Here is a 16,880-nt window from a genome sequence, read left to right on the forward strand (position 1 = left end):
CAGGAGGAAGGTCGTCTCCTCCATCCCAACCTAGCCGCACTCCACCTGACAGCGTGGCTGCTCCATGGTTAACTGAGAAGAAAGGGAGGTGTTCTGAGAATGTGAGAAGGGTCCTGCTGGAAAGCAGGAAACCCTCCACGTGGCGAACCTACCTGGCTAAGTGGTATAGGTTCTCCAGGTGGGTGAGGGATAGAGGTTCCTCTCCCTCTTACGTGTCTATCCAGCTTGTCCTCGATTACCTCCTGTCCCTTAGGACCCAAGGGCTGGCGCCCTCCTCGATCAGGGTGCACCTGGCGGCCATTTTGGCTTTCCACCCCCTGTGCAGGGCCTGTCGGTGTTCTCACATCACATGACGGCCCGGGTTCTGAAAGGGTTAGATCGGGCATTCCCTTACGCCAGACCCCTGGTCCCGCTCTGGGACCTGAACCTAGTGCTCTCCTGCTTCACGGGGCCACCTTTCGAGCCCTTAGCCACGTGTTCGTGGTCCACCTGTTGTGGAAGGTGGCACTCTTAGTGGCTATCACCTCAGCCCGCTGGGTCTCCGAGCTCAGGGCCCTGACTTCTGAACCGCCGTATACGGTCTTCCATAAGGACAAGGTTCAGCTCCACCCTCACCCCGCCTTTTTGCCGAAGGTAGTCTCGGCTTTCCACATGGATCAGGATATTTTCCTCCCGATCCTCTGTCCTAAGCCCCATTCCTCCAATGAGGAACGTCGCCCGCACGTGTTAGACGTGCACACTGCGCTGGCTTTTTACTTAGACAGAACCAGGCCATTTAGAAAGTCCCCCCAGCTTTTTATTGCTTCGGCCGAGCGCATGAGGGGGCGACCAGTCTCCACCCAGTGGATCTCCCGCTGGATCACCTCGTGCATTCGCACCTGTTACGATCTGGCAGGGGTTCCCCCGCCTCCTATTGTGAAGGCGCGTTTGATGAGAGCCCAGGCCTCGTCAGCGGCCTATGTGGCTCATGTCCCTATTCAGGACATCTGTAGGGCTGCTACGTGGTCCTCTGTCCACACTTTTTCATCGCACTATGCCATCGTCTCCCAAGCCAGGGATGACACCAGGTTTGGTAGGGTGGTGCTCCGCCCAGGCAACCCTTAAACTTTACACTTAAACTCCTACCCGCCTCCTTCAGGAATAGCTTGGAGTCAGCTATAGCGGAATACACATGAGCAATCACTCGAAGAAGAAAGGACAGTTACCTGTTCCGTAACTGGTGTTCTTCAAGATGTGTTGCTCAGGTGAATTCCACATCCCGCCCTCCTTCCCCTCTGTCAGAGTTGTCTGGCAAGAAGGAACTGAGGGTGGGGGGAGCGCGCAGTCCCCTTTATGGCGCGATATATCGGTGCCACTCCAGGGGTCGCAGCGGTGCTCCCCTACTACGGATACTGCTAAGGGAAAAACTTCCAGCATCGATGCACATCTATAGTGGAATACACCTGAGCAACACATCTCGAAGAACGCCAGTTATGGAACAGGTAACTGTCCTTTTTGCCACCCAAGCCCATGTTCCCTGGTAGTCTCGGCAGTAAACGAGAAAGAGTGCCAAGGGCAGCAGGCCCTGGCCCCTAAGGCCAAGGAAGCGAAGTGCCTGGACCTGTTTGGCAGGAAGGTGTATTCCTCAGGGGGCCTCCAGTTGGGAATTGCTGATCAATAGGCCATCCTCAACAGGCATAACTTCAACTCCTGGACGGCAGTGGAGAAGTTTAAGGACAACCTCCCGCAGGGTTCCCAACAGGAGTTCACGGTGCTGGTAGATGAAGGCAAGGCCGTAGCGAAGACCTTTCTCCAGGCATCCTTGGATTCGGCAGATGTGGTGGCCAGGACAATTGCGTCTGGTGTGTCATGCGACGCTCGGCATGGCTTCAGGAGTCTGGTCCGCCACCTGAGGTCCAGAACTCGCTCCAGGACCTCCCCTTCGAAGGGTCTGGGCTCTTTTCGGACCAGACGGACGCAAAGCTACATAGCCTCAAGGACTTGAGGGCTACGCTCAAGTCGCTAGGTATGCACACTCTGGCGACTCAAAGGAAGCCCTTCAAGCCGCAGCCGCTTCCTCAGCGTCACTACCAGCCTCGTCCTAGGCATGAGCCCTACCGCAGGCGAAGCAGGGATAACAGGAGGCGACATAATAATAATAGCTCCAATAGGCCGGGCCAGAGCCAAGGCCAACATAAGTCCCAGCCGGGACCTAAACCAGGCTTTTGAAGGTGCGCTTGAGGACAGCATACCAGACCAATCACTGGATCCATCCCCTTGTTTCCTGAACCGCCTGTCCCATTTCTCCCATATGTGGTCCAGCATTATGTCAGACCGTTGGGTGTTACGCACGGTGTGAGGCAGATACATGCTGCAGTTCTCCTCCCTGCCTACCTCCCACCCCCCTTCCCTGTCCCTCTTCAGGGACCCCTCTCACAAGCACCTCCTGGAAAAGGAGGTTCGCACACTCCTAGAGGTGGGGGCAGTAGAGATGGTACCGAAAGACTTAAGGGGGAAAGGGTTCTACTCCCAATACTTCCTCATTCCCAAAGCCAAAGGAGGCCTTCGACCCATTCTAGACCTGTGCGGTCTCAACAGGTTCCTGGTCAAGCCCCGGTTCCACATGGTCTCTCTGGGCACCATCATCCCTTCCCTGAATCCAGGGGACTGGTACGCTGCCCTCAACATGAAGGACGCGTACTTTCATATCGCCATCCACCCAGCGCATAGCCGATTCCTGCATTTCACCATGAACCAGGAACATTACTAGTTCATGGTTCTCCCATTTGGCCTAGCTGTGGCCCCACGGGTGTTCACAAAATGCATGGCGGTAGTGGCGGCCTTCTTACGAAGGCAGAGGATTTGAGTTTACCCATACCTCGACGACTGGCTGCTGAAGGAGGTTCGGTCCCACGTGCAGGTGGCCCTGAGACTATTCCGCACGCTGGGGCTCCTGGTCAACGTCCCCAAGTCCACCCTCATTCCAACACAGAGAGTGGAATTCATAGGGGCAGTCCTAGATGTGGTACAGGCAAAGGCAAGCCTTCCAGTATCACGATTTCTAGCCATCCAGCAAGCAGTGAACTCCCTGTGCCAGTTTCCCACTACAACGGCCATATGCTTCCTGCGGCTGCTGGGCCACATGGCAGCATGCACGCATGTGGTCAAGCATGCCAGACTGAAACTCAGAACGCTGCAAGCTTGGCTTGCCCGTGTATACCGCCCAGGCAGAGACCCCCTGGATTTGGTAGTGACAGCCCCAGGGAACGTGCTAGACTCCTTGCGGTGGTGGCAGTCCCAGACGGTGGTTTGCGAAGGCATCCCCTTTGCCACACAACAGACGGACCTGACACTTGTGACGGACGCATCAGACCTCGGATGGGGTGCTCACCTAGGGGTGCTCACCTAGGGGCAATGATGAGCTCCCAAAATCCTAATAACCTGTTCCCTACTGGGTCCTCGGTGGCACTTCGGCGGCGGGGGTGTATGTATCTTCGCTCCGGGTTTTTGGCGGCACTTCGGCGGTGGGTCCTTCAAACCCGGAGCGAGTGAAGGATCTGCCTCTGAACTGCCGCCGAAGACGCAGTAGGGAACCGCCCGGTGAGTATAAGCCCCACGTGCCTCTCCCACCCCCATCCGACCTCCACCCACGTCCTGCCCCCACCTGCCCCACCCCTACCCAACTCGCCCCGCTCCCTGTCCCCTGACTGCCCTGACCCATCCACCACCACGCCGACAGACCCCCGGAACTCCCACACCTACCCAACCCCCGCCCCCGTTCCCCATCTCCTGACCACCCCCCCGAACCTCTGCCCCCTCCAACTGCTCCCTGCCCCTTATCCAACCCCTCCTCCCAGCCCCGGCCTGGCGCCCTTACCATGCTGCTCAGGGCAGCGTGTATCGATGCCGTGGGGCCCACTGTAGCTCGCAGCCCCACCCCCTAACCATGCTGCTCAAAGTGGCAGGAGGCACGCTGAGGCTCTGCGAGAGAGGGGAAGGCGGGGGATCCTCTCCAGCCAGGAGCTCAGGTGAGCTAGACAGCACAGTCCCACGAGCCACATAGTTTGCCCACTCCTTTACAACTGGTTCTAAACCGGCTTCTAAATTTAACAACTGGTTCCTGCGAACCAGCTCCAGCTCACCACTGCCTAGGGGACCACAGGACTCAGGGCTTGTGGTCGGGAGCAGAGCGGTCGCTCCATATCAATGTGAAGGAGCTGAGGGCGGTTTGTTTAGCCTGCCAGACCTTTCACGCCACTTTGAGTGGTCACGGCGTGTCAAGGCTGCTTCCCCACTCTGAACTTTAGGGTACAAATGTGGGGGCCTGCATGAAACTTCTAAGCTTAACTACCAGCTTAGATCTGGTCCGCTGCCACCACTCCCAAAGTGCTAATTCCCTTCCCTGGGTAGCCTTGAGAGACTCTTCACCAATTCCCTGGTGAATACAGATCCAAACCCCTTGGATTTTAAAACAAGGAGAAATTAACCATCCCCCTCCTTTCTCCCACCAACTTCTGGTGGATCAAAATCCAACCCCCTTGGATCTAAAAACAAGGAAAAATCAATCAGGTTCTTAAAAAGAAGGCTTTTAATTAAAGAAAAAAGTAAAAATCATCTCTGTAAAATCAGGATGGAAAATAACTTTACAGGGTAATCAAACTTAAAGAGCTCAGAGGAATCCCCTCTAGCCTTAGGTTCAAAGTTACAGCAAACAGAGATAAACATTCTAGCAAAAAGGTACATTTACAAGTTGAGAAAACGCCTTGCCTGGCTGTTTACTTACAAGTTTGAAATATGAGAGACTTGTTCAGAAAGCTTTGGAGAGCCTGGATTGATGTCTGGTCCCTCTCAGTCCCAAGAGCGAACAACCACCAAAACAAAGAGCACAAACAAAAGCCTTCCCCCCACCAAGATTTGAAAGTATCTTGTCCCCTTATTGGTCCTTTGGGTCAGGTGTCAGCCAGGTTACCTGAGCTTCTTAACCCTTTACAGGTAAAACGATTTTGGAGTCTCTGGCCAGGAGGGATTTTATAGTATTGTACACAGGAGGGCTGTTACCCTTCCCTTTATAGTTATGACACGGCGTGACAGTTCTGACGGACAACACGACTGCAATGTTTTATATAAACAAGCAGGGCGGAGCCCATTCTTCGCTGCTCTGGCATGAGACTCTCCTTCTCTGGAACTTTTGCATAGCCCACGCCATTCACCTCAAGGCGTCATATCTCCCGGGGGTGCAGAACGAACTGGCGGACCACCTCAGCAGGTAGTACCGCATGCACAAGTGGACGCTCAGAGCGGATGTTGTGTTTTCGCTCTTCAGCAAGTGGGGGTTTCCCCAGGTAGACCTGTTTGCCACCAGGGGCAACGCCCAATGCCCGCAGTTCTGCTCATTCCAGGGCCACAGCCCAGGCTCAATAGCAGACGCATTCGCGATCCCGTGGGGAGGGGAATTGAAATACACCTTTCCCCCGCTTCCTCTGGTGTACAAGGTCCTGCTCAAGGTGCGCAGGGACAGGGCGGCAGTTATCCTCATCGCCCCAGCCTGGCCCCGCCAGCACTGGTTCACCACACTCCTGGAGCTGTTGGTGGAAGCCCCAATAACCCTGCCCCTACACCGGGACCTCATCACGCAGGACGGAGGGCGACTCCTCCACCGCGACCTGCAATCACTACATCTGACGGCATGGAAGCTCTGTGGCTGAATGCTTTGGACAGCCAGTGCTCCCTTCTTGTGCAGCAGGTTCAAATTGGTAGTAGGAAGCCCTCTACCAGGGCCACTTACTGGTGTGGGCCCCAGCGGGTTCAGCCATGCCAGGCTCCGGTGCTGACCATTCTAGAGTACCTACTGCACCTCAAGCAGCAGGGGCTGGCCCCGTCCTTGATCAGAGTGCATCTGGCGGCCATCTCCGCCTTCTACCCGGGGTTTTCAGGGGACTCGGTGTTCTCTCACCCAATGGTGGGGCGGTTCCTTAAAGGACTGGAGAGGGTGTTTCCTTACTCACGCCCCCCAGTCCCTCCATGGAATCTCAACTTAGTCCTTTCTAAGCTCATGGGGCCCCCGTTTGAGCCCTTCACTACCTGCTCTCTTCTCCACCTTTCCTGGAAGATGGCATTCCTGGGAGCCATCACCTCGGCCAGAAAGGTATCTGAGCTGAGGGCACTCACTTCGGAGCCACCATATACAGTGTTTCATAAAGACAAGGTGCAGCTCCGTCCGCACCCCAAGTTCCTCCCAAAGGTGGTCTCACAATTCCATCTAGGAATTTGTCTGCTGGTGTTTTTTCCCAAACCCCATGCGGATCTGAGTCACCGCAGCCTGCACACCCTGGATGTCCGTCGAGCGATGGCGTTCTACTTGGAGCGCACCAAGCCCTTTCGTAAATCCACACAGCTGTTCGTGGCTGTGGCTGAGAGGATGAGGGGCCTACCAGTGTTGGCGCAGCGAATCTCCTCCTGGATTACAGACTGCATTCGGGTGTGTTATGACCTCGCAGGTGTTCTGGCTCTGGTGGTCACGGCCCACTCGACCAGTGTGCAAGCAGCTTCAGCGGTTTTCCTGGCACAGGTCCCGATCCAGAAGATCTGCAGAGCAGCCACCTGGTCGTCAGTGCATACCTTCACAACCCACTACGCGGTCAACCAGCAGGCCTGAGAGGACGCGGTGGTTGGTGGGGCGGTCCTCCGATCACTTGTTCCGTGACTCCTACCCTCCTCCAAAGGTAAACTTGTAATTCACCTAATGTGGAATGGACGTGAACAAGCACTCGAAGAAGAAAAAACAGTTACCTACCTTTTCGTAACTATTGTTCTTTGAGATGTGTTGTTCACGTCCATTCCACCACCTGCCCTCCTACCCCTCTATCGGAGTCGCCGGCAAGAAGGAACTGTAGGAAGTCGGGCCAGCAGGGATATATATGCACGGCGCAGTGGTGCCACTCAGGCGGGGGCCCCACCGGCCCGACAGGTGCCGCTAAAGGAAAAGTTTCCGACGCTCGTGCACGCGGCGCGCACACACCTAATGTGGAATGGACGTGAACAACACATCTCGAAGAACAACAGTTACGAAAAGGTAGGTAACTGTTTTTTCTGTTTCCAGCCTGCTAATCCAGTTACCTCTCTCATCCTGTCTTCTAAGAAATAAGACCTCACCCATGTCTAATTACCCATATCATGCCAGGTCTACAATCTGATCCTTTGTTCCACAACCAGTATCAAGTTGACATAAGAATCACCTTTTCCGGCTTTTCCCACAAGGTGTGCAGTTAGTGGCATACATGAAACATTTATCTCTCCACTTTCCTTCATTGCTGCTGAATATTGTGAAATAAGCTCTGAACCCTAGATGCAACCCCAGCAAGCCCTTACAGTCCAATCTATTGTCCTGCTCTCTCCTAGCTCTGGTCTTAATAACAGGCACAGGCTCCAGTGGAACAGCCAGACGGGGCTGGGACAGTCTAGTCTGTGAAACTGCCCAACTATGCAACTAGCTGAGAAATTGGGGCAAGTGTAATGAACCCTCAACCTAGCAGCATTAATTTACCAGCAGCTTAAGGGCTCACCCATCCTAATGGTGGAGATCAGTCAAGTGAAAGTGTAGTGGTAGTTGTGGTTAACTCTTATAAAATGCTGTGAAATCTGCAAATGAAAATGAGCTAGGTGTTAGTATCCAGAAAAGCACTGTTACCCCCTTTTATCTCTCTCTCTCTCTCTCTCTCTCTCTCTCTCTATATATATATATATATATGAGCTGTTACCCAAAATGTGGGGCCCTGTGAGTTGTTTCTGTTAAAAAGGAGAAATTTATCACTCAACTATTTCTTTGATGCAATCCTTATTTACAAAGAATGTACACAGTCCTGTTTCCTTGAACACACGAGGAATCAAACAGGAGCTCCAAGCCGTCTTTCCAGTCAACAAGTGAAATCAAAACTATTAGCTTTTTCTCAGGGCCATGCTATCAGTGGTTCTGTGCCTATCTGGTGCTTGCTTGCTCCCTTTTTCTCTCTAATTTTCTGGTCTTTCTGGAGAACAAGTGATCACCATTCTCTTTAAAAGAACTCTTACAATATTTGAAGCCTGTTATTAGCTATTAGTTATTGAAACCCCCTCAGTCTCCTTTTCCCAAGAATAAACATGCCATTTTTTCTAGTTTCGGTTTTTCTAAACCTTTTATCATTTTTGTTGCTTTCCTCTGAACTCTCCAAATGGTCTCTATCTTTCCTATAGTGTGGTGTCCAGCACTAGACATAGCACAGCTGAGGCCTCACCTGATCTAGAGCTGAGTAGAGAGGGATAATTACCTCCTGTGTCTTTCATACAACACTTCCGTTAATACACCCCAGAATGATATTAGCCTTTTCAGCAACTGCATCACGTTTAACTCATATTCAATGTTCACTATAACATCCAGGTCCTTTTCAGTAATACTACCACCTAGCCAGTAATTCCCTGATTTGTAACCGAACATTTGATTTTTCCCTAAGTGTAGTACTTTAAACTTGTCTTGTTGACCAATTCTCCAATTTATCAAGGTGGTTTTAAATTCTTATCCTGTCCTCCGAAGTGCTTGCAAGCCCATTCAGCTTGGCATCATCCAGAAATTTTATAAGCATTCTCCACTCCATTATTTAAGTCATTAATTAAAATATTAAACAGCACTAGACCCAGAAAAGACCCTTTGGGATCTCACTAGATATGTCCTCTCAGTTTGACAGTTAACCACTGATAACTACTCTATGTTTTCTCAACCAGTTGCATACCCACTTTATAGTAATTTAATCTAGACCATCTTTCCCTAGTTTGCTTATGAGACTGTCATGTGCAACTATCAAAAGCCTTACTAAAATGTTGCTGACCTGATAAAAAGAGATCTTTAAGAATTAGATATTTTAATCCTCTTATTTTTCCCTCTCTCAAAGTTATTTTTGCTTTTAAGAAGGTAATGTTTTCATAACAATAAAAATACCAAATGGCATTTACTAAACAAGATCATAGTAATTGCTATTTGTCACTAATTACTGAACAAAAACCAAGTAACCTTGGGCTTGACTTCTACAGTGGTGAGATTTTTTTACCTGTTAATTCAACAAAAGGAAACCACTTTTTGGAATTTCTGTATATTAGTTGATTTTGATAAGGGAGTTTTCCTATCACCAACATTTCCCAAATTGTACTAAGCCAAAATGCTACTGGATGATCCTTTTTTCTTCCAATGAGATGTGGTAGCACAGCTAGTTGTTACTAAGGGGGTTACTAATTTGTTTCAAACATTAGGAAGCTAGGAATTGCCCATATTGGATCAGACCAGTGGTCCATATAGTTGAATATCCTGTCTTTGAAAGTGGTCAATATCAGCTGGTTTTTTTTCCACTCTAAGTCCCAACAATAGGAACAGTGGGTCCACTGGTAAATTATATTTGGTAAGTTCTTTAACTGCCTTGAATATGTTTCTATTTTAGCATATGACCACCAAATGAATATGAAATCTCACTTTATTTTTTCCCCTGAATAGCACAAGCTAAAGATGAGCCACCTGCCCTCTTTTGTTGAATCAGTTTTGATTTGCTTCACAGGATGAACAACACTTACTGATATAATTTTGAAATATATTTATTGGAGCCTACAAGAATACAAGAATAAAAAGGCAAGCTCCTGTTGAGAATATTCTTATCACTTTCTTTCTATCATTATAGCCGCTTCAGCTGTAGCTGGGAACCTTTACAAGTGTCTGGCTTTCTGTTAATTGTTTTTCCACATAGCTCAGTGGAGAGGACACATAGACAAGAACCATGCAAAATTCATAACTACCGTTCTGAGAAGATTGGTGCTCTTGGCAGATAGGTTATTTGAGAAGTCGCCATGATTCTAAAAGCTTCCCTGATAAAACTGGCATTGATTCTTTTCTCGTTTCCATTGTAAACTTAGTGGAGATTGTCTAATTTGCCAGATGTTCCCTTAAATGTTTTAATTCAATCTTTCAGAATGTCTTTCTACTTGTACTGTTTTGCAATCTGAACTAGTTTCCAATCAGTTTCTCTACCTCATTCATTTATCCAGATGGCATGCTTTAAACATTTTGAGTTGGTCCATGCATAACTTCACAGCCGACCCTTTTGCAAGTTTTAAATACTTTGCTCTTGCTATTCTGTAGGAAGCAGCACATTTTTATGCAGGTGAACAGTTAAATCTTCTGATTCTTTAGAAATAACAGCAACCCATTTTTTTTAAGGTTGTGTTATGATCATATGAAGTCAAACCAGCATGGGTAGCAACCTCATCAGATCCTGCAAGCTAAACAGAATTAGGCTGGGTAGGTACTTAAATGGAAGGACTCCGGGAAAGACAAAACTGTGCCAGGACGTTGTTAGTTATCTCTTGGTGGCACTCTTCCGAGTCAGCATTGAACTGGCATGGCATGGAATAGGGGACATTGTGTATAGAGATTCTGTTTTTTGAGGAAACTTAAAATCAAGGTTCTGACTTCTTCTGGTAATTTAACATCCCAAGGCACTTCCCCACAAAATGTGGGGTATTAATCACAGTTAACTAGCTAAATTCCAATTTGGGTAGTTACATTTTACCTTCTTAAAATTCTTCCTTTAGCTTTACTTGGATACACAATTCTTCATGTTCTGTCACCTACTCATGACTGCTCTTGTGGCTTCCCTTTGCTTCCCTGTCAGAAAGTCATCTTTCTGCAGGGAAGCAAAGAAATGTGCAGGGGACAAAAATTCTGCGCATGTGCAGTGACACAGAATTCCCCCAGCAGTAAGATCCTTTATAGTGCATATAATGTGTAAATCAGTTTAGAAACACTCTGGGATTATGCTTAGTGAAAAGCCATTCTGTTTGCTGTCATAGAAATGTAGGGCTAGAAAGGACCTCAACAGGTCATTTTGTTAATTTCCCCCACACAGAGGCAGGATTAAGTATATCCGGACAATCCGTGACAGATGTTTGTCTAACCTTTTCCATCTTTCTACCACTATTAACTATTTGTATTTGTCAGTAAGATATCTAGCTGTATTTCCAATGCACCTATCACTGTAGGATCTAGGCCCCACAGATGTAAAAGTTGCATGAAAATTCTATCCATGAAAAATCTTTTCTACTCCCCTATTAAAGCTGCTATTCATAGTGGGATTTCTTAAGGTGTTTGTTTTCCTCTAGAATGTAGCTGGGCCACTCTATAGCTCTGGTATTGGAGGAAGACTTATATAAAGATTGTCTTGCAATAAAATTCACTAGTACCAGTCTCTGGGTCAACCTGATTTCTGATGTTAAGGAGTCCCAAAACCTAAGACCCACCATTGAGAATACCTTGCCTCCTAGTCCCTGAGCCTATCATCATCAAATGGAGGGACAGGCTACGGTTGCCAATTTTGGTTGGATGTAATCCTGGAGATTATCACATGACTATCTTTAATTCTTGGAGACTCCAGGACAACTGCGGAGGGTTGACAACCCTAAGATAGGCAGTATCTCACAGCCAACTGCCAGAGACTATTAATAAGTGCAGTGTAGTCTATGGGTATGGATGTAAGATCATCAGTATAACCAACAATCTCTACATACTATATCCAGCTCTGGCATAACTGGAAAGTCTAAAATGCTGGTAGATACCAAATGCTGCTACAACTGGCTCGCCAGCATCTTCTCAATAATCTTGCCCTGGAAGGAGATATTAGAAATAACCAATAGGTGGTTAGATTATCAACATGATCCTGAGCTCCAGGTCAGACAAATGCATATGTCCGAGTAACTGAAAGCATTTCCTCTCACCTTGGTCAAAAGTGAGCTGATAGAATCATTGGTGGCTTTTACCAATCAAGAAGGGTGGTGGGTCCAGTTCCCAGCAAATGCATTGCAAGACCTTTTCCTCTGCAACTGAACCAAACTATGTCAAGAAAAGTAGTGAGGATTTGCTTTTTGGAGAGGCTCTTTGGTTCACTCAGTTATTTCTGCCCCATAAGATGTAAGTGACTGCAGAAAGAAGCAATAGTTGGGTGGATCTGTGTCTGGGTTACTTAGTTGCTTACATGGAGTAGTCCTAATGGAGGGGAGAGCTACTAGTCAACGCTCTGGCCGAGGGAGAATGATCCCTTTGCATCCTTGGCGGTTACGGCACAAGATAGGGTGACCAGATGTCCTGATTTTATAGGGACAGTCCCGATTTTTGTGTCTTTTTCTTATATAGGGTCCTATTACACCCCAACTCCGTCCCGATTTTTCAAACTTGCTGTCTGGTCACCCTAGCACAAGATCACAGGGACTCCCTGCTGCGTGTTGAGACCAACAACATGAAATGTACTCTCTGTGGTGAGCTGGGTGGGAAGTGGGCCTGTCCTGTGGCGAGAAGTTGATGTCTTGCAGCTGGGGTTGCGCCAAGCCTGGTTCCAAATGGGGTTTACCCTGCATTGTCCAGCGCTGGGGGGCTGGCCCTACTCGCAATGAGTTCGCTGTGTCCTGCCTCTGGACCAGCCCATTCCTGAGGGGCCTGGGCCTGGCACCCCTCAGGTGGCGGCTGGGGGCCTGGGCTAGGCCACACCACACAGGAAGGGGGACCTTTTTGGCGTGGGCCTGGCCCCCTCAGCCCGGCCTGGGGGAAGGGTGGGAGAGAGACGCCGGCTCTCTCAGCAGGCGGCGCCCGCTCCGCCCGCCGGCGCCCCCTGGCGGGATCCTCGGAAGAGCGGGCCCCGGCCGCGCAGCCGCGAGGCAGGAGGAGGGCGGGTGCTCGCGGCAGCTTTCGTTTCCGGAGGGGAAGCCGGGCCGGCTGAAGCGATGGCGGCCGGAGGCAGCGAGGCCCGGGTCGCGGACGTGGAGGAGGACGCCTCGCAGCTCGTCTTCCCCAAAGGTGCGTGGGGCCGGGGGAGATTCCCCCGGGAGCTGGGGACGACGACGACTGGAGAGTAGGAGGAGGAGGAGATTCTCCCCCTACGGAGCTGGGGGGCGCATGGAGGTCCGGGGAGTAGGAGGGGGAGATTCCACCGAGCGGGGGGATGGGGCGCAAGGGAAAAATATGTCCTTCTGCAGCCTGCTGTACCCCAAGTTACCTCCCCCCATTCCTGTATCTGTTTCCCTGTAAATAAAAGGAACAGTTCCCGGTCTGGATATCGGGGGCCACTTTACTGCACCCAACCGTGTCAATACAGTCCGACTGAAAATTGGGTTTTGAACCTGGGCGGTGCCTGGCCTCTTGAGGAATTAAAGCTCCGAACATGAAGCTCCTGGTCCAATTCTTTTTCTGGCTTTTTTGGCTTCCTGGCCCTTGTCTGGCCCGGAGTTTAACTTGGAACTCAGTCACATTTCCAGAGCTGTTTATCATTATAAATCCCCATATATCAAAAGTCAGGGTAATTTCAAAAAGAAAAAATTATGGAATCTCTAAAAAAAGAAGAACAGGAGTACTTGTGGCACCTTAGAGACTAACAAATTTATTAGAGCATAATTTGTTAGTCTCTAAGGTGCCACAAGTACTCCTGTTCTTATTTTTGCGGATACAGACTAACACGGCTGTTACTCTGAAACCTATGGAATCTCTGACAGCCGTGACAGTAGCTCAATCATCATTATTCCAGTGGGCCATCTGATTCCAGCAGAACCAGTACATTTTTGAAGTGTTCTTTAAATGACATTATATGATGCTTTTCAGTGTATAAAGGAGTATTATTATTGTTGTTGTTTGTACCATGCTGTGCAAATACAGGACAAAGAGACAGTCCCTACTGCTTTATGTAATAAACCCTGATCTGTATCAAGCTGGCACAATTAAATGATCCCTAGGTTTGAAGTGAGGAACTCTAGTTTTTCTTCTTTGTGGGCTGCCTGTGAGAATATTTTCAAATTATTATTATTTTGGAAATCAACTGTTTAGATTTGAAACAGGGATTACAATTGACCAGTGGGTTTCATTGAAAATATTCTGAATGAATCTGAAAAAGATACTAAAGTTTGAATAGCTATCTTTGTTCCTTAAAGGTGTCCTCAAAAGGGGGAAAAATTGGGCCTATGCTCTTTTTTGCTTTTCTGATGTAAATGGAGACCTGAAATATTTGCAGTCTACTTGCTTTTTAGCATTAGAAATTCATGCCCTGTCTATTCTGGTAGTCACTCTTGATGACAAGCCAACTAGTGAAGTGGTTACAGACCAAGAGCTGAGAGAGAGAAGTTGATCTATGGAGAGGGGAAAGGATTTTTTAGTCAGATTGTTTAAAACTTTGTTTTTATTAATGCCTATTTAATTTCAATGACCTAAATAACATTTCTAATAAAGGAAGCCTTTGTTAAACATTCAGCATCCTCCTCCTTTAATTAAGATGCTAGCAGTAAACATCCCTAAGACCTCCCAGAAGCTCTCCGGCAAAACTGCAGAAGATCACACTTGCCATTCCCGATGTTTATAAGATAAAAAACAAGTAGTAAAAAAAGATATTTTAAAGCAAGATACAAACCCAATTTTTAAAAAGCCTTTTCAGTTTTACCCCTTTAATATTTGCCTTTATTTTGGACCTTTGTGTCAACTGAGTAATATTAATTACAAAAATATGGTTAGCTCAAAAGATAGGGCTGATAATTTAAATGTGTATGATCAGAAAGTTAAAAATAACTGGAGTGCTACTCAGTATTGTAAATCCAGTTGTGTGGCGTTGGAGGAATTATAGTTATATTCTCATTAGGAACGGCTTCCAGGTCATGGAGTACAGGATTTTCACAGTCAAAGCTGTGGTTCATTTTCCTTCTCCCCAAAGCTATATCCAAGCACGAAAGAAAGCATATAGAAATTGGCTTCTTTGTTGATGTACTTATCCCTCTCTCACACTGATACTTGCATACAGAATTTGAAACTGCTGAGACCCTTCTAAATTCAGAAGTGCACATGCTTCTTGAGCATCGTAAACAACAGAATGAGAGTGCTGAGGATGAGCAGGAGCTCTCGGAAGTCTTCATGAAAACTCTGAACTACACGGCTCGCTTCAGCCGCTTCAAAAACCGGGAGACCATTGCCAGCGTCCGCAGGTGAGTGGGAGAGTAAGGAAAGATGATTTTATTGGGGGATTTAGTATGTAATGTGTGTGCTGTATTATCAAGTTGAAACGTGGTATTTATTGTTATTCCCAGGAACAGGGTTGCTCTAGAGCAGTGGTTCTCAACCTGTTTATCATTGTGGGCCACATATGTGGACCACAGTGTGTTACATGGGCTGCAGGCTGAGAACCACAGCACCCCCAACCTCTCAACAATCCCCTATGCCTAGCGCTCCCTCTCAGAGTGGGGCCAGGAGCAGAGCCCTGGGTGCTGGGCTGGGTAGCCTGGACTCCCACGTGGGACCAGGCAGCTGGATCCTGCAGCAGGGCCAGATGCCGGACCCCCACATGGGCGGCTGGATCGTGAGATACACCCCCCCCCCCCCCCCCACCCCCCCCCCCCCCCCCCCCCCCCCCCCGTGCAGGGCCAAGTGGCTGGACCACGGGAAACCCCCCTGCACAGCCGAAGCCTGACCCTGAAATCCCACTGCGTGGGGCCGGGAGGCCGGACCTGGACTATGCTGTGCGGGGCAAGGCGGCCGGACCCGGATCCTGCTGTGCGGGGCCTGGTGGCCAGAGCCCGGGAACCCCGCTGTGCGGGGACGGGCGGCTTGCAGCTGGATCTGGACCCCCGCATGGGACCTGGCAGCCAGACCCGACCCTTGCATCTGAGCCCCATATAAAACCTGGGGGTGCTGTAGCACCCCAGCAAAACTCTAGATCTCTGTGCCCTTCCCCCCCAAACCTACCCACAGACCCACTCTCCTGCCTCCTGCGGCACTCACCAGCCCCCTGTTGGCAGGAGCGCTCCTGCAAGCTGCCTTACTCTCTCACCCCCTCAGCCAGCCCCGCCCACCTGCTTGACCAGCCTCGCAAATTTTGAAATTATTTTTAGCACACAGCTGGCTGCAGCTGTGTGCTAATTGGGTCGTATGCAGCCCACAGGTTGAGGACCGCTGCTCTAGAGATCTCAGTCATGTTTTTCTGGGGAAGTGAGAGACTTGGTGAGGTTCTGTTAGAGCAGTGTGTGACGGGTTGGGTCACAGAAACTCCTTTGGGACTGCCACCTGATGTGCTTGGACTACCTCTGAGCCCGTTTTCCCTGCCAGCTTGGAACTTCAGTACCTTGCCTTGTTTGAGCCAGATACTCTTGCCTGCTGCAAACACAGATCCAAGTCTGAACCACGACCCCCACAAGCTGCAGGCTTAACTGAAAACAGCTTAAGAAGTGCTCCTGTCTCCAGCACTCAGAGACCCAGCTCCCAATGGGGTCTAAACCCCAAATAAATCCGTTTTACCCTGTATAAAGCTTATACGGGGTAAACTCATAAATTGTTCGCCCTCTATAACACTGATAGAGAGATATGCACAGCTGTTTGCCCTCCCTCCCCTACTCTTTCCAGGTATTAATACTTACTTTGGGTTAATTAATAAGTAAAAAGTGATTTCATTAAATACAAAAAGTAGGATTTAAGTGGTTCTAAGTATTAACAGTCAGCACAAAGTAAATTACCAAGCAATATAAAACAAAAACACGCAAGTGTAAGCCTAATACAGTAGGAAGCTAAATGCAGGTAAATCTCACCCTCAGAGGTGTTCCAATAAGCTTCTTTGACAGACTAGCCTCCTTCTAGTCTGGGTCCAGCAATCACTCACACCCCTGTAGTTACTGTCCTTTGTTCCAGTTTCTTTCAGGCATCTCTTTTGGGGGGGTGGGGGGAAGGAGGCTATCTCTTGAGCCAGCTGAAGACACAATTGAGAGGTTTTCCCAGGGGCATATATAGTCTCTCTCTTGTGTGTGGAAACACCTCTCTCTCCCATGTAGAATCCAGCTACAAAATGGAGTTTTGGAGGCACATGGGCAAGTCATGGCAT

At 49.0% G+C, this 16,880-nt stretch overlaps 1 protein-coding gene across 1 annotated transcript; it reads left to right on the top strand.

Moving 5' to 3' along the window:
* The first annotated feature begins 12,571 nt into the window (after positions 1-12,571).
* On the top strand, positions 12,572-15,201 carry POLR2D (RNA polymerase II subunit D). The gene is made up of 2 exons (XM_065579819.1): positions 12,572-12,835; positions 14,817-15,201. Exons 1-2 carry the CDS (start codon positions 12,763-12,765, stop codon positions 14,999-15,001), a joined length of 258 nt encoding a protein of 85 aa, XP_065435891.1. The 5' UTR covers positions 12,572-12,762; the 3' UTR covers positions 15,002-15,201.
* The last annotated feature ends 1,679 nt before the right edge of the window (positions 15,202-16,880 follow it).

This window comes from Chrysemys picta, unplaced genomic scaffold, assembly GCF_011386835.1.
Source record: "Chrysemys picta bellii isolate R12L10 unplaced genomic scaffold, ASM1138683v2 scaf907, whole genome shotgun sequence".
NCBI classification, from domain to species: Eukaryota; Metazoa; Chordata; order Testudines; family Emydidae; genus Chrysemys; species Chrysemys picta.